This window comes from Pseudophryne corroboree, chromosome 2 (assembly GCF_028390025.1).
Source record: "Pseudophryne corroboree isolate aPseCor3 chromosome 2, aPseCor3.hap2, whole genome shotgun sequence".
Classification (NCBI taxonomy): domain Eukaryota; kingdom Metazoa; phylum Chordata; class Amphibia; order Anura; family Myobatrachidae; genus Pseudophryne; species Pseudophryne corroboree.
Window position 1 is genome coordinate 1,067,073 of NC_086445.1, and position 24,222 is coordinate 1,091,294.

A 24,222-nucleotide genomic window follows, 5' to 3' on the forward strand; every position below is an offset into this window, starting at 1 on the left:
TGCTCTGTATACAGACTCCGTCACACACACTATGCAAGTTCTGTTCCGTATACAGACCCAGTCACACACACTATACACAGTCTGTTCTGCTCCATACACAGTCATAGTCACACACACTATACTAGTTCTGTTCTGCGCCGTATATAGACTCCGTCACACATACTATACAAGTTCTGTTCTGCTCCGTATACAGACTCAGTCACACACAGTATACAATTTCTGTTCTGCTCCGTATACAGACTCAGTCACACACACACTATACAAGTTCTGTTCCATATACAGACTCAGTCATACACACTGTACAAGTTCTGTTCTGCTCCATATACAGACTCAGTCACACACAAACACTATACAAGTTCTGTTCTGCTCCGTATACAGACTTAGTCACACACAGTATACAAGTTCTGTTCTGCTCCATATACAGACTTAGTCACACACAGTATACAAGTTCTGTTCTGCTCCGTATACAGACTCAGTTATACAGACTCAGTCACACACTTTACAAGTTCTGTTCTGTATACAGACTCAGTCATACACACTATACAAGTTCTGTTCTGCTCCATATACAGACTCAGTCACACACAAACACTATACAAGTTCTGTTCTGCTCCGTATACAGATTTAGTCACACACACTATACAAGTGTTGTATATCACATTACTTAGCACCGTAGCCTCGTGTGTCCAAGAAGCATTTTTATGTGACAAAGATGATTTTTTGTCAAAAAAGGAGGACATGACTGTATTTCTGAAGGCTATGTGACATGGAAATGGCTGTGGGTGTAATAGTGCGGTTAGGTCTGGAGGATGTCTGGATGGAAGCAGTGTTTGGAAGGCCACCATGGTAGATGTGTATGCTGGAAATGGTTATTGTGGGATATTTAGCGATCTCTGCAAGGGCAGACACAGCTACCACTTCAACAAACATTACTTTGCCACCAAATGAGGAGAGACCTAGGGGAGGAACACATGAAATGTAAATTCACATTGCTTGAGAATACAACTATACCACACACCTGTAATTCTGGCGACTTCTGGCTCAGGTCTGAGAACGCGTCTCCCAGCGCCCTCTGTGTCTGAACCAGACTATAGAAGTGAGCAGTCAGAGCACGCGCTAGCTGCAGGACTCCTTCATATTTCCTTTTGGTGTCTCTCAGAAGTTCAATCTGAGTCTCCAGCTCCAAATCCACCGTACGAGATCCTCGGCCAAAGCGCTCAGAGATTAACTGTTTTGTGCACTACATGGACGAGAACAAGACTAAGAGGTCAGTAATAGGCCAGGAACACAACAAAGACAATTAGCAGAGATGACAACAGAGAAGGGTCAGGGCAAGAGGCGGAGAGGGGTCTGAAAAAGAAGGAGAGGAGTCAGGGTGAGAGACAGCAAGTGGTCAAAGCAAGAAAATAAGGGAGTGGGGTCAGAGCAAGAGGGGAAGAAAGGTCAGAGCGAGAGATGAAGAGGGGTCAGAGCGAGAGGTGGAGAGGTCAGAGTAAGAAGACAAGGAGTGGAGGTGAGTCAGGGTGAGAGGTGGAGATGGTTTAGGGTGAGAAGGCAATGGGTGCAAAGGGGTCAGAGGGAGGAAACGGGGTGTGGAGAGGAATCATGGTGAGATGGCAAGAGTTGGAGTGGGTTAGAGAGGGGTCAAAGCAAGAAGGTGACAGGTGTCAGAGCATAAAAAAGATTAGGGTCAGAACGAGAGTTGGAGGGAGAGTCAGTGAGAGTTGGAGAGGGATCAGAGGGAGAAGGGAGGGGGTGAAGAGGGATCAGGGCAAGAAGGGAAGAGATGGAGAGGGGCCAGAGTGAGAAAGCGAAGGGTGCAGAGGGTAGAAGAGGGAGAAGGTGAGGGGTGGAGACAGGAGAAGAGGGAGAAGGCGATGGATGGAGAGGGATCAGAGGGAGAAGGTGCCTGGTGGAGAGGGTTTAGAAGGAGAAGGCAAGGGGTGGGGAGGGGTCAGAGGGAGAAGGTGAGGGGTTTAGAGAGGTCAGAGATAGACAGCGCGAGATGGAGAGGGATCAGTTGGAGAAGGTGAAGGGTGGGGTCAGAGGGAGAAGAAGAGGGTTCAGATGGAGAAGGTGAGGGGTCAGAAACAGAAAGCGAGAGATAGAGAGGGATCAGATGGAGAAGGCGAGGGGTGGGGAGGGGTCAGGGGGAGAAAGCAAGGGGTGGGGATTGAATGATGGAAAGCTGAGGGGTGGAAAGGGGTCAGAGGGAGAAAGTGAGAGATGGAGCGGTATCAGATGGGAGAATGTGAGGGGTGAGGTAGGGTCAGAGGGAGAAGGCAAGGGGTGGGGACTGATATGATGGAAAGCTGAGGGGTGGAAAGGGGCCAGTGGGTGAAAGTGAGAGATGGAGAGGTACCAGATGGGACAATGCGAGGGGTGAGGTAGGGTCAGAGGGAGAAGACAAGGGCTGGAGAGGATCTCAGTAAAGAGATGAGAGCTGGGAACATGGAATGATAAATGAAACAGAGGAGAGTGGCAGCTTACACAGAGAAAAGACACAAACAGTGGAAAGTGGATGAGGAAGTAGAAAGAAAGATGGAGTGAGTAAGATAGAAATTGATACAGAGGTATGAATGCGTCACAGACAAATTGCAATACTGGGAAGACATATACTGATTTTGAAAGACAGCTACTGTGTTATTACTGAGGCAATATTGTGTCATACTAAGCTAAACATAAGGACTATCAGCCTAACCAGATAAGCATTTTGTAACTGCCATGTGAGGCTTCCCTCCCATCACCTGGTACCTTCTCAATATGAAGAACCGAGGCTTTCCTGCCATCACCTGGTACCTTCCCACTATGAAGAACCGAGGCTTTCCTCCCATCACCTGGGAACTTCCCACTATGAAGAACCGAGGCTTTCCTCCCGTCACCTGGTACCTTCCCACTATGAAGGACCAAGGCTTTCCTCCCATCACCTGGTACCTTCCCACTATGAAGAACCGAGGCTTTCCTCCCATCACCCGGTACCTTCGCACTATGAAGAAACAAGGCTTTCCTCCCATAACCTGGAAACTTCCCACTATGAAGAACTGAGGCTTTGCTCCCATCACCTGGGAACTTCCCACTATGAAGAACCGAGGCTTTCCTCCCATCACCTGGGAACTGTCCACTATGAAGAACCGAGGCTTTCCTCCCATCACCTTGGAACTTCCCACTATGAAGAACCGAGGCTTTCCTCCCATCACCTGGGAACTTCCCACTATGAAGAACCGAGGCTTTCCTCCCATCACCTGGGAACTTCCCAATATGAAGAACCGAGGCTTTCCCCCCATCGCCTGGTACCTTCCTACTATGAAGAACCGAGGCTTTCCTCCTATCACCTGGTACCTTCCTACTATGAAGAAACAAGGCTTACCTCCCATCACCTGGTACCTTCCCACTATGAAGAACCAAGGCTTTTACATGTTTTAAAATGCCCAAATGTTTGAGCTATTCGGAGATGTTTCATAAATTGTGCCAGAGGGCGTACGTCACACCAGAGCGGCAGCACAGGACATGGCCTACCACATCACTTTACTGTTGGAGAAATTGTGGTTGTGTTGGGGATATTTTTGGACATGCCCGCTGTTGCAGCCGCTCTGGTCTGAGGAATTTTCCCTTGGTGATGGTGATTGTCCCTGTGGACCCTGTAGTGACATTATTTCATTATTTCCCACAGCAGCTCTCAGGCGGAGATGAATATCTTCTAAGACACATTTTAATTTCCACTAAAGCTGCTATTGCGCAGCTGTGGAAATCGACTTTGTTGCCTAATATACGGCTCATTGTAAATAAAAACCACAAACACTTTCTGTTTGATACAGCTAATTGCAAGTATTCCTCACCAGCCTCTTCAATAAATATGAAGTGGATTAAATGGAGCGAATATTGGGAAAAGCAGGGACAGTCTACTATATACAGTGACCCTACGGACCTCTATGATTTGCAATCCCTTAGCTCAGATCCGGATTCATGAGTTAGTCCATGACCTTTGTCATGAGTAATGGGCCCTACACACTTGCCGATGTGTGCGGGCTATATTATGATCATCGTCCAAATTATGATCGATCATCGTCCAAATTACGAGCATCACTGAGTGTGTAGGGCCCATTAGTTAGACCTTTGTTGGTCTTTGTATGTCCCCCTTGTCTTCCCCCTTTATTTGATTGTTGTGCTTTAGTCTGAGTGGTACAAATGTGATTTTATTTCTGTGATTTTGATTGTATGTTTTGCTTTATTATTGTCTAATACAATAAACATTTGTTGACTAAAAAAAGAACCAAGGCTTTTCTCTCATCAACTGGGAACTTCCCAATATCAGGAACAGAGACTTTTTTCCCCATCACCGGGAATGCCCCAATGTCAGGAACCGAGGCTTTCCTGCCAAAAACGGGAATGCTCCAATATCCGCATTCCCCTATCTTGCAGGACCTTCACTGGCTCCCCTTCCCATTCAGAATCCAATTCAAGCTTTCTCACACTCACTTACAAAGCCCTCACCCACTCTCCCATTTACATCTCTGACCTTATCTCCCTTTACACTCCCACCCGTCCTCTTCGCTCTGCTACTGCACGCTGACTCTCCTGCCTACTGATCACCTCCTCCCACTCCTACCTCCAAGATTTCTCACATGCTGCTCCCTTCCTCTGGAATTCTCTACCTCTCCCCCTCAGGCTCTCAACCTCCCTACAGAACTTCAAATGGGCTCTCAAGACCCACTTCTTCACCAAACCCAGCCAACTCTCCTCCTATCCGTCCTGTCTATGCTCACTGTCTGCCCCTTCTGTGTCACCCCTTTTATATTGTAAGCTAGCAAGAGCAGGGCCCTCCTTCCTCATGTGCCTTTTCTTACTTACACTCTTAAACTTCATACTCCCTTTGGTGGCACCTGAACCCTGGTTTTCTATACCTGTCCTATATTGTCTTGAACTGTAAGTGCTGTTTTCTTGTTTGCTTATTTGATTATGTACTGTGGGCGCCGTGGATCCCTTGTAGCGACATATAAATAAAGGATAATAATAATAATATTATCATCATCAGCAGCAACTGTGACTTTCCTGCCAATACCGGGAATGCTCCAATATCAGGAACCAAGGCTTTCCTGCCATCACCGGGAATGCTCCAATATCAGGAACAGAGGCTTTCCTGCCATCACCGGGAACGACCCAATATCAGGAACTGAGGCTTTCCTGCCATCACCGGGAATGCTCCAATATCAGGAACCAAGGCTTTCCTGCCATCACCGGGAATGCCCCAATATCAGGAACTGAGGCTTTCCTGCCATCACCGGGAATTCTCCAATATCAGGAACAGAGGCTTTCCTGCCATCACCAGGAATGCTCCAATATCAGGAACTGAGGCTTTCCTGCCATCACCAGGAATTCTCCAATATCAGGAACAGAGGCTTTCCTGCCATCACCGGGAATGCTCCAATATCAGGAACCGAGGCTTTCCTGCCATCACCGGGAATGCCCCATTATCAGTAACCGAGGCTTTCCTGCCATCACCGGGAATGCTCCAATATCAGGAACCGAGGCTTTCCTGCCATCACCGGGAATGCTCCAATATCAGGAACCGAGGCTTTCCTGCCATCACCGGGAATGCCCCATTATCAGTAACCGAGGCTTTCCTGCCATCACCGGGAATGCTCCAATATCAGGAACCGAGGCTTTCCTGCCATCACCGGGAATGCTCCAATATCAGGAACCGAGGCTTTCCTGCCATCACCGGGAATGCCCAAATATCAGGAACCGAGGCCCACATTACACTTCCCTCTAAACCAAACAAGCCCGTAGATTTGGGGTCATACTGTCATCCAGTCACATTGCCTGACCAGGATTATACAATTTTGGCTACAGTTATAGCCACCAGACTTCAGGGCTTGTTGCCTGACCTGACCTCTCCTCAGTTGGGCCTTGTACATAATGGATACACTGTGTAGGGGTACGTACGGTGGTAGCAGCGATCAATCCTAATAAGCTTTTGAATCCTGATGCACGAAAGGTCAGTGGAAAAGGTTACCTGGTCCCGCCTACAGCGTATATAGGAACACAGAGTCTTCAGAAGCCCTCTTCCAAACTATTTGCTTATTGCTACAGATAAGTCCACGCTGATCGCTGCCACGACTATTTACGGGTGCGACAGGAATGCCGCGACTAGCGTGCCCGCCTACGTTTGTGTGAATAGCTGCACCTGCGATCCATAGGAAATGCATTTTGTGATTGCGGGTGCGACTATTTGCACCCAGGCGTGTGTAGTTGCTGCTGCCGTGTGTGCGCGCGTATTGCAGCAATGACCAGCGCGGTCACATCTGTAACTTGGTATTGTACCCTTTGATAATAAGAACCTAGGTCTAGGGTACATATAGTGAGAGGGTATCCAGCACCAGCAGCAATGGGTGTGAATATAGTCTAGTCAAGACAATCTACAGATAATTCTTTACAAAACAGAGATTATCTACACCCAGGCTTATTCAGATATACAGTATGTACTGCCAGTAATCTCTCTTGTCTTGTGATTTACCTCTGCCGTCAGTCCTACCTGGATCCATTGTCTGACAGGTCTGCTCAGATTACAAGCTGCAGTCTGTGTCGCTGGCTGCTGAATCTTCTGACACTCAGTTTACAAGCTGCAGTCTGTGTCGCTGGCTGCTGAATCTTCTGACGCTCAGTTTACAAGCTGCAGTCTGTGTGTCGCTGGCTGCTGAATCTCCTGACGCTCAGTTTACAAGCTGCAGTCTGTGTGTCGCTGGCTGCTGAATCTCCTGACACTCAGTTTACAAGCTGCAGTCTGTGTCGCTGGCTGCTGAATCTCCTGACACTCAGTTTACAAGCTGCAGTCTGTGTCGCTGGCTGCTGAATCTCCTGACACTCAGTTTACAAGCTGCAGTCTGTGTCGCTGGCTGCTGAATCTTCTGACGCTCAGTTTACAAGCTGCAGTCTGTGTCGCTGGCTGCTGAATCTTCTGACGCTCAGTTTACAAGCTGCAGTCTGTGTGTCGCTGGCTGCTGAATCTTCTGACGCTCAGTTTACAAGCTGCAGTCTGTGTGTCGCTGGCTGCTGAATCTCCTGACGCTCAGTTTACAAGCTGCAGTCTGTGTCGCTGACTGCTGAATCTTCTGACACTCAGTTTACAAGCTGCAGTCTGTGTGTCGCTGGCTGCTGAATCTCCTGACGCTCAGTTTACAAGCTGCAGTCTGTGTGTCGCTGGCTGCTGAATCTCCTGACGCTCAGTTTACAAGCTGCAGTCTGTGTCGCTGACTGCTGAATCTTCTGACACTCAGTTTACAAGCTGCAGTCTGTGTGTCGCTGGCTGCTGAATCTCCTGACGCTCAGTTTACAAGCTGCAGTCTGTGTCGCTGGCTGCTGAATCTTCTGACGCTCAGTTTACAAGCTGCAGTCTGTGTGTCGCTGGCTGCTGAATCTCCTGACGCTCAGTTTACAAGCTGCAGTCTGTGTCGCTGGCTGCTGAATCTTCTGACGCTCAGTTTACAAGCTGCAGTCTGTGTCGCTGGCTGCTGAATCTTCTGACACTCAGTTTACAAGCTGCAGTCTGTGTGTCGCTGGCTGCTGAATCTCCTGACGCTCAGTTTACAAGCTGCAGTCTGTGTCGCTGGCTGCTGAATCTCCTGACACTCAGTTTACAAGCTGCAGTCTGTGTCGCTGGCTGCTGAATCTCCTGACACTCAGTTTACAAGCTGCAGTCTGTGTCGCTGGCTGCTGAATCTCCTGACGCTCAGTTTACAAGCTGCAGTCTGTGTGTCGCTGGCTGCTGAATCTTCTGACGCTCAGATTACAAGCTGCAGTCTGTGTCGCTGGCTGCTGAATCTCCTGACGCTCAGTTTACAAGCTGCAGTCTGTGTCGCTGGCTGCTGAATCTTCTGACACTCAGTTTACAAGCTGCAGTCTGTGTCGCTGGCTGCTGAATCTTCTGACGCTCAGTTTACAAGCTGCAGTCTGTGTGTCGCTGGCTGCTGAATCTCCTGACGCTCAGATTACAAGCTGCAGTCTGTGTCGCTGGCTGCTGAATCTTCTGACGCTCAGTTTACATGCTGCAGTCTGTGTCACTGGCTGCTGAATCTTCTGACGCTCAGTTTACAAGCTGCAGTCTGTGTGTCGCTGGCTGCTGAATCTCCTGACGCTCAGATTACAAGCTGCAGTCTGTGTCGCTGGCTGCTGAATCTTCTGACGCTCAGTTTACATGCTGCAGTCTGTGTCACTGGCTGCTGAATCTTCTGACGCTCAGTTTACAAGCTGCAGTCTGTGTGTCGCTGGCTGCTGAATCTCCTGACGCTCAGATTACAAGCTGCAGTCTGTGTCGCTGGCTGCTGAATCTCCTGACGCTCAGATTACAAGCTGCAGTCTGTGTCGCTGGCTGCTGAATCTTCTGACGCTCAGTTTACAAGCTGCAGTCTGTGTCGCTGGCTGCTGAGTCTTCTGATTAGCCACCTGTGTGAGTAATCTGCAGAGTTCTGGTTTCAGCAGTGAAGTCTGTCCATGCACAGAGAACCCAGCATGGCGTGCTAATACCAGCTCTCCACAGTGTTCTGCTCACTCCCCACTTCCCCAGCATTCGGGCCTACTTCCTCCACGCCAGAGTTCCCTCCAAAACACAGACATGGGCTGCGCCATGACACTTGTGATCAACTGACCAATGATTCCCCAACCACAGACCCTGCAGGGATCACCTGACTCAGCACACCAATCTGCTGTTGTTCTCTGTTTTACCAATCCCTGGCCTAGCAGTGGTCATCTGACCCAACCCTCCAATCACCACGCTCCAGGGGGGATATAAGCACAGACAGGCAGCAAGTGCCTTGAACAATGTTGCTTCAGAGCTACGTCCTGGGCTCCAGACTTCTGTTACCAGTAGTTTGTCTACAGTCTGTATTCCTTTCAGTTCCAGCCTGACTCAAGTGACACCTATTGTTTCCAGCTCAGCACGGTGTCATCATCGGTTCCAGCCCGATATCAGAAGCATCATCGGTTCCAGTTGATACCACGTACCTTTAGTTCGAAGTCCAATACCAAAGACCATCGGTTCCAATCAGGTGTAGTATGGTATGCCGGCGGCCAGCATACCGGCGCCGGAATCCCGACCGCCGGCATACCGACAGCTGGGCGAGCGCAAATGAGCCTCTTGTGGGCTCGCTGCGCTCGCCACGCTGCGAGCACGGTGGCGCACCACGCTATCTATTCTACCTCCAGGGGGGGCGTGGACCCCCAAGAGGAGAAAAGGTGTCGGTATGCCGGGTGTTGGGATTCCGGCGCCGGGATCCCAACAGCCAGAAACCTAAATACCACCAATCCCAGTCCTATAATCCTGCGCCATCGGTTCCAGTCTGATAATCCTGCGCCATCGGCTCCAGTCCAATAATCCTGTGCCATTAGCTCCAGTCTGATAATCCTGCGCCATCGGCTCCAGTCCTATAATCCTGCGCCATTAGCTCCAGTCTGATAATCCTGCGCCATCGGCTCCAGTCCAATAATCCTGCGCCATCGGCTCCAGTCCTATAATCCTGCACCATTAGCTCCAGTCTGATAATCCTGCGCCATTAGCTCCAGTCCTATAATCCTGCGCCATTAGCTCCAGTCCGATGATCCTGCGCCATTAGCTCCAGTCTGATAATCCTGCGCCATCAGCTCCAGTCCAATAATCCTGCGCCATCGGCTCCAGTCCAATAATCCTGTGCCATTAGCTCCAGTCTGATAATCCTGCGCCATCGGCTCCAGTCCAATAATCCTGCGCCATCGGCTCCAGTCCAATAATCCTGTGCCATTAGCTCCAGTCTGATAATCCTGCGCCATCGGCTCCAGTCCAATAATCCTGCGCCATCGGCTCCAGTCCAATAATCCTGTGCCATTAGCTCCAGTCTGATAATCCTGCGCCATCGGCTCCAGTCCAATAATCCTGCGCCATCGGCTCCAGTCCAATAATCCTGTGCCATTAGCTCCAGTCTGATTATCCTGCGCCATCGGCTCCAGTCCAATAATCCTGCGCCATCGGCTCCAGTCCAATAATCCTGTGCCATTAGCTCCAGTCTGATAATCCTGCGCCATCAGCTCCAGTCCAATAATCCTGTGCCATTAGCTCCAGTCCAATAATCCTGCGCCATCGGCTCCAGTCCAATAATCCTGTGCCATTAGCTCCAGTCTGATAATCCTGCGCCATCAGATCCAGTTCCATAACTTGTACCATCATTCCTAGGTCTCATCTAGTACCCTCAGAATCGTAGTCGTCAGAGATCCACAGGTGTCAGTACTGGAAAACCCAGGCCGAGGGGCGTGACCTGCTCATCTGGCGCAGCGGGGGACCCTGAAGAAGACCACCGGTGGGTAAGACTCGCACATCTGTCCTGGGTGTTCCGCAAATCCCTAGTACCCCTCTGTGTACCACACCATCCAGCATTGGTTGCCCCTCTGTGTACCACACCATCCAGCATTGGTTGCCCCTCTGTGTACCACACCATCCAGCATTGGTTGCCCCTCTGTGTACCACACCATCCAGCATTGGTTGCCCCTCTGTGTACCACACCATCCAGCATTGGTTGCCCCTCTGTGTACCACACCATCCAGCATTGGTTGCCCCTCTGTGTACCACACCATCCAGCATTGGTTGCCCCTCTGTGTACCACACCATCCAGCATTGGTTGCCCCTCTGTGTACCACACCCTCCAGCATTGGTTGCCCCTCTGTGTACCACACCATCCAGCATTGGTTGCCCCTCTGTGTACCACACCATCCAGCATTGGTTGCCCCTCTGTGTACCACACCATCCAGCATTGGTTGCCCCTCTGTGTACCACACCATCCAGCATTGGTTGCCCCTCTGTGTACCACACCATCCAGCATTGGTTGCCCCTCTGTGTACCACACCATCCAGCATTGGTTGCCCCTCTGTGTACCACACCATCCAGCATTGGTTGCCCCTCTGTGTACCACACCATCCAGCATTGGTTGCCCCTCTGTGTACCACACCATCCAGCATTGGTTGCCCCTCTGTGTACCACACCATCCAGCATTGGTTGCCCCTCTGTGTACCACACCATCCAGCATTGGTTGCCCCTCTGTGTACCACAACATCCAGCATTGGTTGCCCCTCTGTGTACCACACCATCCAGCATTGGTTGCCCCTCTGTGTACCACACCATCCAGCATTGGTTGCCCCTCTGTGTACCACAACATCCAGCATTGGTTGCCTCTCTGTGTACCACACCATCCAGCATTGGTTGCCCCTCTGTGTACCACACCATCCAGCATTGGTTGCTAGTCTGCAAGCATCAAGCTCCAGTTCCCCTATTTCCTGCACAATGCACAAGAACTACTAGAACCTCCGAGCTTACACCTCTCAGTACCCACCACTGGCCCACTGAGGTCACCGCCGGGAACACAAAGCCTCACCGATCTGACATGTACAGAACTAAAGAAAAGGACTCAGCGTAGCATAGCTGTACACATTTATTTTACAATCAGTCTTTATCAGACGCCGTTACACACAGAGGTACCCGATAGTACATTGCTATTATGTACCAGCATCTAGCTCTGCCTGTACTGGTATCTATCCTGGCAATCATCAATTTATACTCACCACGTCGTGGATGATTCACTGCCATTTGTGTCTATTCCCAGTAAATCTCTGCCCTTCTTACTGACACAATGCAGGAATTTGGCTTGGTGTCAGTAAATGAACAGGAATGTGCATCAGCTGGGAACATCTTCCATAATCATATTATTTATATAACACTTTTCTCCCCCTAGGTTTACATACATCAACACGCGTTACATTGAAGAAAGGCATCAGAGTTCCAGCAAGCTGTAAAACATGCAGAAATGATCTAGAACAAATCCTAGAGCACACAATAAGCACAGGGCAGGGTAGCTGCAGATATTTTGGGTAATAACTCCCACGGGTTATATATTTCACCCATGAAAGGTCTCCAGGCAGCCGCGTTGGACGCACTACGTAGGATTACCCTGGGTGAAATAGATCACGTCCAGAAGAGAGGACACAAAAAATAAGAATTTACTTACCGATAATTCTATTTCTCGGAGTCCGTAGTGGATGCTGGGGTTCCTGAAAGGACCATGGGGAATAGCGGCTCCGCAGGAGACGAGACAGGGCACAAAAGTAAAGCTTTCCGATCAGGTGGTGTGCACTGGCTCCTCCCCCTATGACCCTCCTCCAAGCCAGTTAGGTACTGTGCCCGGACGAGCGTACACAATAAGGGAGGAATTTTGAATCCCGGGTAAGGCTCATACCAGCCACACCAATCACACCGTACAACTTGTGATCTAAACCCAGTTAACAGTATGATAACAGCGGAGCCTCTGAAAAGATGGCTCACAACAATAATAACCCGATTTTTGTAACTATGTACAAGTATTGCAGATAATCCGCACTTGGGATGGGCGCCCAGCATCCACTACGGACTCCGAGAAATAGAATTATCGGTAAGTAAATTCTTATTTTCTCTATCGTCCTAGTGGATGCTGGGGTTCCTGAAAGGACCATGGGGATTATACCAAAGCTCCCAAACGGGCGGGAGAGTGCGGATGACTCTGCAGCACCGAATGAGAGAACTCCAGGTCCTCCTTAGCCAGGGTATCAAATTTGTAGAATTTAGCAAACGTGTTTGCCCCTGACCAAGTAGCTGCTCGGCAAAGTTGTAAAGCCGAGACCCCTCGGGCAGCCGCCCAAGATGAGCCCACCTTCCTTGTGGAATGGGCATTTACATATTTTGGCTGTGGCAGGCCTGCCACAGAATGTGCAAGCTGAATTGTATTACACATCCAACTAGCAATAGTCTGCTTAGAAGCAAGAGCACCCAGTTTGTTGGGTGCATACAGGATAACAGCAAGTCAGTTTTCCTGACTCCAGCCGTCCTGGAACATATTTTCAGGGCCCTGACAACATCTAGCAACTTGGAGTCCTCCAAGTCCCTAGTAGGTGCAAGGCACCACAATAAGCTGGTTCAGGTGAAACACTGACACCACCTTAGGGAGAGAACTGGGGACGAGTCCGCAGCTCTGCCCTGTCCGAATGGACAAACAGATATGGGCTTTTTTGAGAAAAAACCACCAATTTGACACTCGCCTGGTCCAGACCAGGGCCAAGAGTATGGTCACTTTTCATGTGAGATGCTTCAAATCCACAGATTTGACTGGTTTTAAACCAATGTGATTTGAGGAATCCCAGAACTACGTTGAGATCCCACAGTGCCACTGGAGGCACAAAAGGGGGTTGTATATGCAATACTCCCTTGACAAACTTCTGGACTTCAGGAACTGAAGCCAATTCTTTCTGGAAGAAAATCGATAGGGCCGAAATTTGAACCTTAATGGACCCCAATTTGAGGCCCATAGACACTCCTGTTTGCAGGAAATGCAGGAAACGACCGAGTTGAAATTTCTTTGTGGGGTCTTCCTGGCCTCACACCACGCAACATATTTTCGCCACATGTGGTGATAATGTTGTGCGGTCACCTCCTTTCTGGCTTTGACCAGGGTAGGAATGACCTCTTCCGGAATGCCTTTTTCCCTTAGGATCCGGCTTTCCACCGCCATGCCGACAAACGCAGCTGCGGTAAGTCTTGGAACAGACATGGTACTTGCTGAAGCAAGTCCCTTCTTAGCGGCAGAGGCCATAAGACCTCTGTAAGCATCTCTTGAAGTTCCGGGTACCAAGTCCTTCTTGGCCAATCCGGAGCCATGAGTATAGTTCTTACTCCTCTACGTCTTATAATTCTCAGCACCTTAGGTATGAGAAGCAGAGGAGGGAACACATACACCGACTGGTACACCCACGGTGTTACCAGAACGTCCACAGCTATTGCCTGAGGGTCTCTTGACCTGGCGCAATACCTGTCCTGTTTTTTGTTCAGACGGGACGCCATCATGTCCACCTTTGGTATTTCCCAACGGTTTACAATCATGTGGAAAAAACTTCCCGATGAAGTTTCCACTCTCCCGGGTGGAGGTCGTGCCTGCTGAGGAAGTCTGCTTCCCAGTTTCCATTCCCGGGATGAAACACTGCTGACAGTGCTATCACATGATTTTCCGCCCAGCGAAAAGTCCTTGCAGTTTTTGCCATTGCCCTCCTGCTTCTTGTGTCGCCCTGTCTGTTTACGTGGGCGACTGCCGTGATGTTTTTCCCACTGGATCAATACCGGCTGACCTTGAAGCAGAGGTCTTGCTAAGCTTAGAGCATTATAAATTTACCCTTAGCTCCAGTATATTTATGTGGAGAAAAGTCTCCAGACTTGATCACACTCCCTGGAAATTTTTTCCTTGTGTGACTGCTCCCCAGCCTCTCGGGCTGGGCTCCGTGGTCACCAGCATCCAATCCTGAATGCCGAATCTGCGGCCCTCTAGAAGATGAGCACTCTATAACCACCACAGGAGAGACACCCTTGTCCTTGGATATAGGGTTATCCGCTGATGCATCTGAAGATGCGATCCGGACCATTTGTCCAGCAGATCCCACTGAAAAGTTCTTGCGTGAAATCTGCCGAATGGAATTGCTTCGTAGGAAGCCACCATTTTTACCAGGACCCTTGTGCAATGATGCACTGTTTTTAGGAGGTTCCTGACTAGCTCGGATAACTCCCTGGCTTTCTCTTCCGGGAGAAACACCTTTTTCTGGACTGTGTCCAGAATCATCCCTAGGCACAGCAGACGTGTCGTCGGGATCAGCTGCGATTTTGGAATATTTAGAATCCACCCGTGCTGTTGTAGCAGTATCCGAGATAGTGCTACTCCGACCTCCAACTGTTCCCTGGACTATGCCTTTATCAGGAGATCGTCCAAGTAAGGGATAATTAAGACGCCTTTTCTTCGAAGAAGAATCATCCTTTCGGCCATTACCTTGGTAAAGACCCGGGGTGCCGTGGACAATCCAAACGGCAGCGTCTGAAACTGATAGTGACAGTTCTGCACCACGAACCTGAGGTACCCTTAGTGAGAAGGGCAAATTTGGGACATAGAGGTAAGCATCCCTGATGTCCCGGGACACTATATAGTCCCCTTCTTCCTGGTTCGTTATCACTGTTCTGAGTGACTCCATCTTGATTTGAACCTTTGTAAGTGTTCAAAAAAATTTTTTTAGAATAAGTCTCACCTAGCCTTCTGGCTTCAGTACCACAATATAGTGTGGAATAATACCCCTTTTCTTGTAGTAGGAGGGGTAATTTAATTATCACCTGCTGGGAATACAGCTTGTGAATTTTTTCCCATACTGCCTCCTTGTCGGAGGGAGACCTTGGTAAAGCAGACTTCAGGAGCCTGCGAAGGGGAAACGTCTCGACATTCCAATCTGTACCCCTGGGATACTACTTGTAGGATCCAGGGGTCCTGTACGGTCTCAGCGCCATGCTGAGAACTTGTCAGAAGCGGTGGAACGCTTCTGTTCCTGGGAATGGGCTGCCTGCTGCAGTCTTCTTCCCTTTCCTCTATCCCTGGGCAGATATTATCTTATAGGGACGAGAGGACCGAGGCTGAAAAGACGGCGTCTTTTTCTGCAGAGATGTGACTTAGGGTAAAAAACGGTGGATTTTCCAGCAGTTGCCGTGGCCACCAGGTCCGATGGACCGACCCCAAATAACTCCTCTTCCTTTATACGGCAATACACCTTTGTGCCGTTTGGAAACTGCATCACCTGACCACTGTCGTGTCCATAACATCTTCTGGCAGTTATGGACATCGCATTTACTCATGATGCCAGAGTGCAAATATCCCTCTGTGCATCTCGCATATATAGAAATGCATCCTTTAAATGCTCTATAGTCAATAAAATACTGTCCCTGTCAAGGGTATCAATATTTTTAGTCAGGGAATCCGACCAAGCCACCCCAGCTCTGCACATCCAGGCTGAGGCGATCGCTGGTCGCAGTATAACACCAGTATGTGTGTATATACTTTTTATGATATTTTCCAGCCTCCTGTCAGCTGGTCCTTGAGGACGGCCCTATCTATAGACGGTACCGCCACTTATTTTGATAAGCGTGTGAGCGCCTTATCCACCTTAAGGGGTGTTTCCCAACGCGCCCTAACTTCTGGCGGGAAAGGGTATACCGCCCATAAATTTCTATCGGGGGGAACCCACGCATCATCACACACTTTATTTAATTTATCTGATTCAGGAAAAACTATGGTAGTTTTTTCACATCCCACATAATACCCTCTTTTGTGGTACTTGTAGTATCAGAAATATGTAACACCTCCTTCATTGCCTTTAACGTGTGGCCCTAATAAGGAATACGTTTGTTTATTCACCGTCGACACTGGATTCAGTGTCCCTGTCTGTGTCTGTGTCGACCGACTAAAGTAAACGGGCGTTTTAAAACCCCTGACGGTGTTTTTGAGACGTCTGGACCGGTACTAATTGTTTGTCGGCCGTCTCATGTCGTCAACCGACCTTGCAGCATGTTGACATTATCACGTAATTTCCTAAATAAGCCATCCATTCCGGTGTCGACTCCCTAGAGAGTGACATCACCATTACAGGCAATTGCTCCGCCTCCTCGCCAACATCGTCCTCCTACATGTCGACACACACGTACTGACACACAGCACACACACAGGGAATGCTCTGATAGAGGACAGGACCCACTAGCCCTTTGGAGAGACAGAGGGAGAGTTTGCCAGCACACACCAAAAACGCTATAATTATATAGGGACAACCTTATATAAGTGTTTTCCCTTATAGCATCTTAATATATAAGCATATCGCCAAATTAGTGCCCCCCCTCTCTGTTTTAACCCTGTTTCTGTAGTGCAGTGCAGGGGAGAGCCTGGGAGCCTTCCCTCCAGCCTTTCTGTGAGGGAAAATGGCGCTGTGTGCTGAGGAGATAGGCCCCGCCCCTTTTTCGGCGGCCTCGTCTCCCGCTCTTAACGGATTCTGGCAGGGGTTAAATATCTCCATATAGCCTCCGGAGGCTATATGTGAGGTATTTTTAGCCAAAATAGGTATTCATTTGCCTCCCAGGGCGCCCCCCTCCCAGCGCCCTGCACCCTCAGTGACTGCCGTGTGAAGTGTGCTGAGAGGAAAATGGCGCACAGCTGCAGTGCTGTGCGCTACCTTTAGAAGACTGAGGAGTCTTCTGCCGCCGATTCTGGACCTCTTCTTACTTCAGCATCTGCAAGGGGGCCGGCGGCAAGGCTCCGGTGACCATCCAGGCTGTACCTGTGATCGTCCCTCTGGAGCTAATGTCCAGTAGCCAAGAAGCCAATCCATCCTGCACGCAGGTGAGTTCACTTCTTCTCCCCTAAGTCCCTCGTTGCAGTGATCCTGTTGCCAGCAGGACTCACTGTAAAATAAAAAACCTAAGCTAAACTTTTCTAAGCAGCTCTTTAGGAGAGCCACCTAGATTGCACCCTTCTCGGCCGGGCACAAAAATCTAACTGGCTTGGAGGAGGGTCATAGGGGGAGGAGCCAGTGCACACCACCTGATCGGAAAGCTTTACTTTTGTGCCCTGTCTCGTCTCCTGCGGAGCCGCTATTCCCCATGGTCCTTTCAGGAACCCCAGCATCCACTAGGACGATAGAGAAATGGGGTGTTGCAGCGCCCGAGTGGGGTGCTAGGGGCCGGCACAATTTGGAGGCATCCAGGGCATGGTGGGATTGGGATGCCAGGCAGCAGACAGCCATGGACATTCAACATGGCACCGGCCGCGTGCACCGCTTCAGCAGCCAAATGGAGGGGTCTCCGCAGCAATTTGAGGCTCCATGATGGGTCTTGTCCGCCGATGCAGGGATAGAGGGGATAGACCCCTGCACCAGGGTTTGCTTACTGGAATCCAGCCTCCAGGTGTCCTCTCCAGATATGCCCTCCCTAGGCCGCCGGGTGTCCTCTCCGGATATGCCCTCCCCAGGCCGCCGGGTGTCCTCTCCAGATATGCCCTCCCCAGGCCTCCATGTGTCCTCTCCAGATATGCCCTCCCCAGGCCGCCGGGTGTCCTCTCCAGATATGCCCTCCCCAGGCCTCCAGGTGTCCTCTCCGGATATGCCCTCCCCAGGCCGCCGGGTGTCCTCTCTAGATATGCCCCCCCCAGGCCTCCAGGTGTCCTCTCCGGATATGCCCTCCCCAGGCCTCCAGGTGTCCTCTCCGGATATGCCCTCCCCAGGCCGCCGGGTGTCCTCTCCGGATATGCCCTCCCCAGGCCTCCAGGTGTCCTCCCCAGATATGCCATCCCCAGGCCGCCGGGTGTCCTCTCCAGCTAAGTCCTTCCTTGGCCATATCTCGGGGTGGCAGCGGGTAGAGCCGGGCTCTGGCGAGGGCTCACAATGCTGCGGGTATCTCCGGACGGTGGTGTTGAGGCCACGAATGAAGCAGTAATGGGGCGGCGGGTGTAGCCAGGGATGGGAACTCTGTGGGCATGCGACTATCCCCGGCCACCACTGGAAGCTTCCAGAAATTGTATTCCGTAAACATGGAATATCCATACAAGAAGGGCTGCCTGGGCTAATTCTGCCATATTTCATATGGATGGAAAAAATGATTGTGTTCCCTAAGTTGTTATACCCCCTGCGGGTACTGCCCCGGTACCTCTGGGAACAGGGCAGTGCCAGTCCGGGACTGCAGGCGGTCTGCACGCCAGGCCATAACCCCTGAGCAGGCCACAGATCTACGCTCTGCCTGGAACTCCCGGATAATCCTAACCTGATGTCCACGTGGGTACACCTCTGGCGAGTACGTACACAGATGTGTGCCATAGAGGGTACTTGTTCCCCACATAAACGGCACACCCTCGGCTTATCTGAGTTGGAATTCTGGCCAAAATGCAGCCACCAGGAGGTGTCTGTGGGATTGCCCCTTTATGGAGACCGGTGCAGTTGTTTGTCATTAATGCCAGGGTGGACTATGCCAGGCATGGGCAACCATTGGCACTAGTGATGTTTAGTGTTCTAGCACCCGGTACCTAATCAGTGAGGAGGGCATATGTTACACGTTATGTACCAGTACAGCTACTGCACCTCTAGTAAGACATCACGTCTAAAATGTGCCTTCCTCAGGTGCAGGGTGCTAGAGTGACCACTAGATGTCAGTGACACCCACATAGTCAGCCTCTGTCCTATTCCCCATGCTCCCCTCCTGCTTCACATCCTTTCCCCGTAAAGTACACTTTTCGGCGAGATAGACCCTCGCCAAACTGGAGTGCTCAAGCTTGGCCTGCATAGCCAGCAAAGCCTGGGCCTCTGGTGAGTGACCCTTCCACAGACAGTCCTACTCGCATAACAGTACAATGTCTACAGCATTTCACCCAAACAGAAAACGCTGCCTATACCTGGAGCAAGTGGCGACACTTACCATGAGTGGGCGGGGTTAAATGTGACCCTGCACTAAAATTAACAACTCCCTGCTGGAAAACCATGAGGCTTATATCAGCGGTGGCCAAGAAACGTCATGTCTAGCAGGGGAGTGAGGATGCCATAGCAAGTCCCTCTCCGGCAACAGGATTGAAATAGACGCCCCGCTCCATTCTGAGTGTTACTCTAGAACATGGATGGGCGTCATAACGGTCTCCTCTAAAATCACACGTACATAGACGTTTTCTCAGGAAAACATGGCACATAACCAGGATTCTAAAAGAGCCTCTGACGTTACTCTCCTGCCTAGGGTGGCTGTGATGTAATCTCTGTACGTTGTACTGTACATTGCTCTACTTCTCCCTATGTCTTGTGTCTGATACTGTATATACACTGTACTGTGCACCGCTCTACTTCTCCCTATGTCTTGTGACTGATACTGTATATACACTGTACTGTGCATTGCTCTACTTCTCCCTATGTCTTGTGACTGATACCGTATATACACTATACTGTACACCGCTCTACTTCTCCCTATGTCTTGTGTCTGACACTGTATATATGTTGTACTGTACATTTCTCTACTTCTCCCTATGTCTTGTGTCTGACACTGTATATGTTGTACTGTACATTTCTCTACTTCTCCCTATGTCTTGTGTCTGACACTGTATATACATTGTAATGTACATCGCTCTACTTCTCCCTATGTCTTGTGCCTGACACTGTATATACATTGTACTGTACATCGCTCTACTTCTCCCTATGTCTAGTGTCTGACACTGTATATATGTTGTACTGTACATTTCTCTACTTCTCCCTATGTCTTGTGTCTGACACTGTATATGTTGTACTGTACATTTCTCTACTTCTCCCTATGTCTTGTGTCTGACACTGTATATACATTGTAATGTACATCGCTCTACTTCTCCCTATGTCTTGTGTCTGACACTGTATATACATTGTAATGTACATCGCTCTACTTCTCCCTATGTCTTGTGTCTGACACTGTATATACATTGTAATGTACACCGCTCTACGTCTCCCTAGGTCTTGTGTCTGACACTGTATATATGTTGTACTGTACATTGCTCTACTTCTCCCTATGTCTTGTGTCTGACACTGTATATACACTATACTGTACACCGCTCTACTTCTCCCAATGTCTTGTGCCTGACACTGTATATACACTGTACTGTACATCGCTCTACTTCTCCCAATGTCTTGTGCCTGACACTGTATATACATTGTAATGTACATCGCTCTACTTCTCCCTATGTCTTGTGTCTGACACTGTATATATGTTGTACTGTACATTGCTCTACGTCTCCCTAGGTCTTGTGTCTGACACTGTATATATGTTGTACTGTACATTTCTCTACTTCTCCCTATGTCTGGTGTCTGACACTGTATATACACTGTACTGTGCATTGCTCTACTTCTCCCTATGTCGTGTCTGACACTGTATATAAGTTGTACTGTACATTGCTCTACTTCCCCTATGTGTTGTGTCTGATACTGTATATATACTGTACTGTACACCGCTCTACTTCTCCCAATGTCTTGTGTCTGACACTGTATATACATTGTAATGTACATCGCTCTACTTCTCCCTATGTCTTGTGTCTGACACTGTATATATGTTGTGCTGTACATTGCTCTACTTCTCCCTATGTCTTGTGTCTGACACTGTATATATGTTGTGCTGTACATTGCTCTACTTCTCCCTATGTCTGGTGTCTGACACTGTATATACACTGTACTGTGCATTGCTCTACTTCTCCCTGTGTCTGATACTGTATATAAGTTGTACTGTACATTGCTCTACTTCCCCTATGTGTTGTGTCTGATACTGTATATACACTGTACACCGCTCTACTTCTCCCTATGTCTTGTGTCTGATACTGTATATACATTGTACTGTGCATTGCTCTACTTCTCCCTATGTCTTGTGTCTGATACTGTATATACACTATACTGTACACCGCTCTACTTCTCCCTATGTCTTGTGACTGATACTGTATATACACTATACTGTACACCGCTCTACTTCTCCCTATGTCTTGTGACTGATACTGTATATACACTATACTGTACACCGCTCTACTTCTCCCTATGTCTTGTGTCTGACACTGTATATATGTTGTACTGTACATTGCTCTACTTCTCCCTATGTCTTGTGTCTGATACTGTATATACACTATACTGTACACCGCTCTACTTCTCCCAATGTATTGTGCCTGACACTGTATATACATTGTAATGTACATCGCTCTACTTCTCTCTATGTCTTGTGTCTGACGCTGTATATATGTTGTACTGTACATTGCTCTACTTCTCCCTATGTCTTGTGTCTGACACTGTATACGTTGTACTGTACATTGCTCTACGTCTCCCTAGGTCTTGTGTCTAACATTGTATACATTGTACTGTACGTTGCTCTAATTCTCCCTATGTCTTGCGTCTGACAATGTATATACACTGTACTGCACATTGCTCTACTTCTCCCTATGTCTTGTGTCTGACAATGTATATACATTGTACTGTACATTGCTCTACTTTCCCCTATGTCTTGTGTCTGACACTGTATATACACTGTACTGCACATTGCTCTACTTCTCCCTATGTCTTGTGTCTAACACTGTATATACATTGTACTGTACAGTGCTCTACGTCTCCCTATGTCTTGTGTCTGACACTGTATATACATTGTACTGTACACCGCTCTACTTCTCCCTATGTCTTGTGTCTGACACTGTATACGTTTTACTGTACATTGCTCTACTTCTCCCTATGTTTTGTGTCTGACACTGTATATACATTGTACTGTACAGTGCTCTACGTCTCCCTATGTCTGGTGTCTGACACTGTATATATGTTGAACTGTAAATTGCTCTACTTCTCCCTATGCCTTGTGTCGTGACACTGTATACATTGTACTGTACCCTGCTCTACTTCTCCCTATGTCTTGTGTCTGACACTGTATACATAATACTGTATATTGCTCTACTTCTCTGTCTTGTGTCTGACACTGTATATACGCTGTACTGTACAATGCTCTACTTCTCCCTATATCTTGTGCCTGACACTGTATGTATGTTGTACTGTACATTGCTCTCCTTCTCCCTATGTCTTGTGTCTGACACTGTATATGTTGTACTGTATATTGCTCTACTTCTCCCTGTGTCTTGTGTCTGACACTGTATACGTTGTACTATATATTGCTCTACTTCTCACTATGCTGTGTGTCTGACACTGTAAACGTTGTACTGTACATTGGTCTACTTCTCCCTATGGGCATAATTCAGACTTGATCGCTGCTGCAAATTTGTTAGCAGGTGGGCAAAACCAGGGGGGTGATTCCAACCCGATCGCAGCGTACTTTCATTAGCGCAGCTGCGACCGGGTCAGTACTGCGCAAGCGCAGGGGCCGTAATGCACACGCGCGTCATTGCCCGGTGACAGCCATCGCCGGGCAACGACGCTGACAGCGGAAAAAGCGGTTGCAGCGGCGATCGCAAGAAGATTGACTGCAGGAAGGCATTTTGGGGCGTCAACTGACCATTGGAGACGTTTTCGGGGAGTGGAAAGAAAAACACAGGCGTGTCTAAGCAAACGGAGGGCGGATGTCTGACGTCAAAGCCGAGCGCATCATCGCTGGATCCGTCGCACAGGGTAAGTATGTCCGGGGCTGGTCTTGTTTTGCAGGAAACATTTTAGCATAGCAGGGCTGCACAAGCGATCGCAGCTCTGCTAAGCTAAAATATACTCCCCCGTAGGCGGAGATAAGTTGATCGCACCAGCAGCAAAAAGTTGCTTGGTGCGATCAACTCGGAATGAGGGCCTATGTGCAGTGCAGGTGGGGCAGATATAACATTTGCAGAGTTAGATTTGGGTGTGTTATTTTGTTTCTGTGCAGGGTAAATACTGGCTGCTTTATGTTTACACTGCAATTTAGATTGCAGATTGAACACACCCCACCCAAATCTAACTCTCTCTGCACATGTTATATCTGCCTCCCCTGCAGTGCACATGGTTTTGCCCAACTGCTAACAAATTTGCAGCAGGAATCAGGTCTGAATTATGCCCTATGTCTCGTGTCTGACACTGTATATACATTGTACTGTACAATGCTCTACTTCTCCCTATGTCTTGTGTCTGATGCTGTGTGTACTGTGCTTTGTACTGTACAATGCTCTACTTCTCCATATGTCTTGTGTCTGATGCTGTGTGTACTGTGCTTTGTACTGTACACTGCTGTACTTCTCCCTATGTCTTGTGTCTGATGCTGTGCGTACTGTGCTTTGTACTGTACACTGCTCTACTTCTCCCTATGTCTTGTGTCTGATGCTGTATGTACTGTGCTTTGTACTGTACATTGCTGTACTTCTCCCTATGTCTTGTGTCTGATGCTGTGTGTACTGTGCTTTGTACTGTACACTGCTCTACTTCTCCCTATGTCTTGTGTCTGATGCTGTATGTACTGTGCTTTGTACTGTACAATGCTCTACTTCTCCCTATGTCTTGTGTCTGATGCTGTGTGTACTGTGCTTTGTACTGTACACTGCTCTACTTCTCCCTATGTCTTGTGTCTGATGCTGTGTGTACTGTGCTTTGTACTGTACACTGCTCTACTTCTCCCTATGTCTTGTGTCTGATGCTGTGTGTACTGTGCTTTGTACTGTACATTGCTGTACTTCTCCCTATGTCTTGTGTCTGATGCTGTGTACTGTGCTTTGTACTGTACATTGCTCTACTTCTCTCTATATCTTGAGTCTGATACTGTATACGTTGTACTGTACATTGCTCTACTTCTCCCTATGTCTTGTGTCTGATGCTGTGTGTACTGTGCTTTGTACTGTACAATGCTGTACGTCTCCCTATGTCTTGTGTCTGATGCTGTATGTACTGTGCTTTGTACTGTACAATGCTCTA

The 24,222-nt window shown here is 48.9% G+C and overlaps 1 protein-coding gene across 4 annotated transcripts in view; it reads right to left on the bottom strand.

The window, feature by feature from the left end:
* Positions 1-24,222, bottom strand: part of ARFIP2 (ADP ribosylation factor interacting protein 2) — a 157,915-nt gene that overhangs the window by 37,459 nt on the left and 96,234 nt on the right. For all 4 annotated transcript variants that reach the window (XR_010196544.1, XM_063950778.1, XM_063950776.1 and 1 more), the window contains one exon: positions 1,016-1,237. Coding sequence is in view for 3 of the 4 variants with exons in the window: in XM_063950778.1 (XP_063806848.1) it covers positions 1,016-1,237 (222 nt within the window). In the remaining variant the exon portion in view is untranslated. The remainder of the gene's footprint in view (positions 1-1,015; positions 1,238-24,222) is intronic.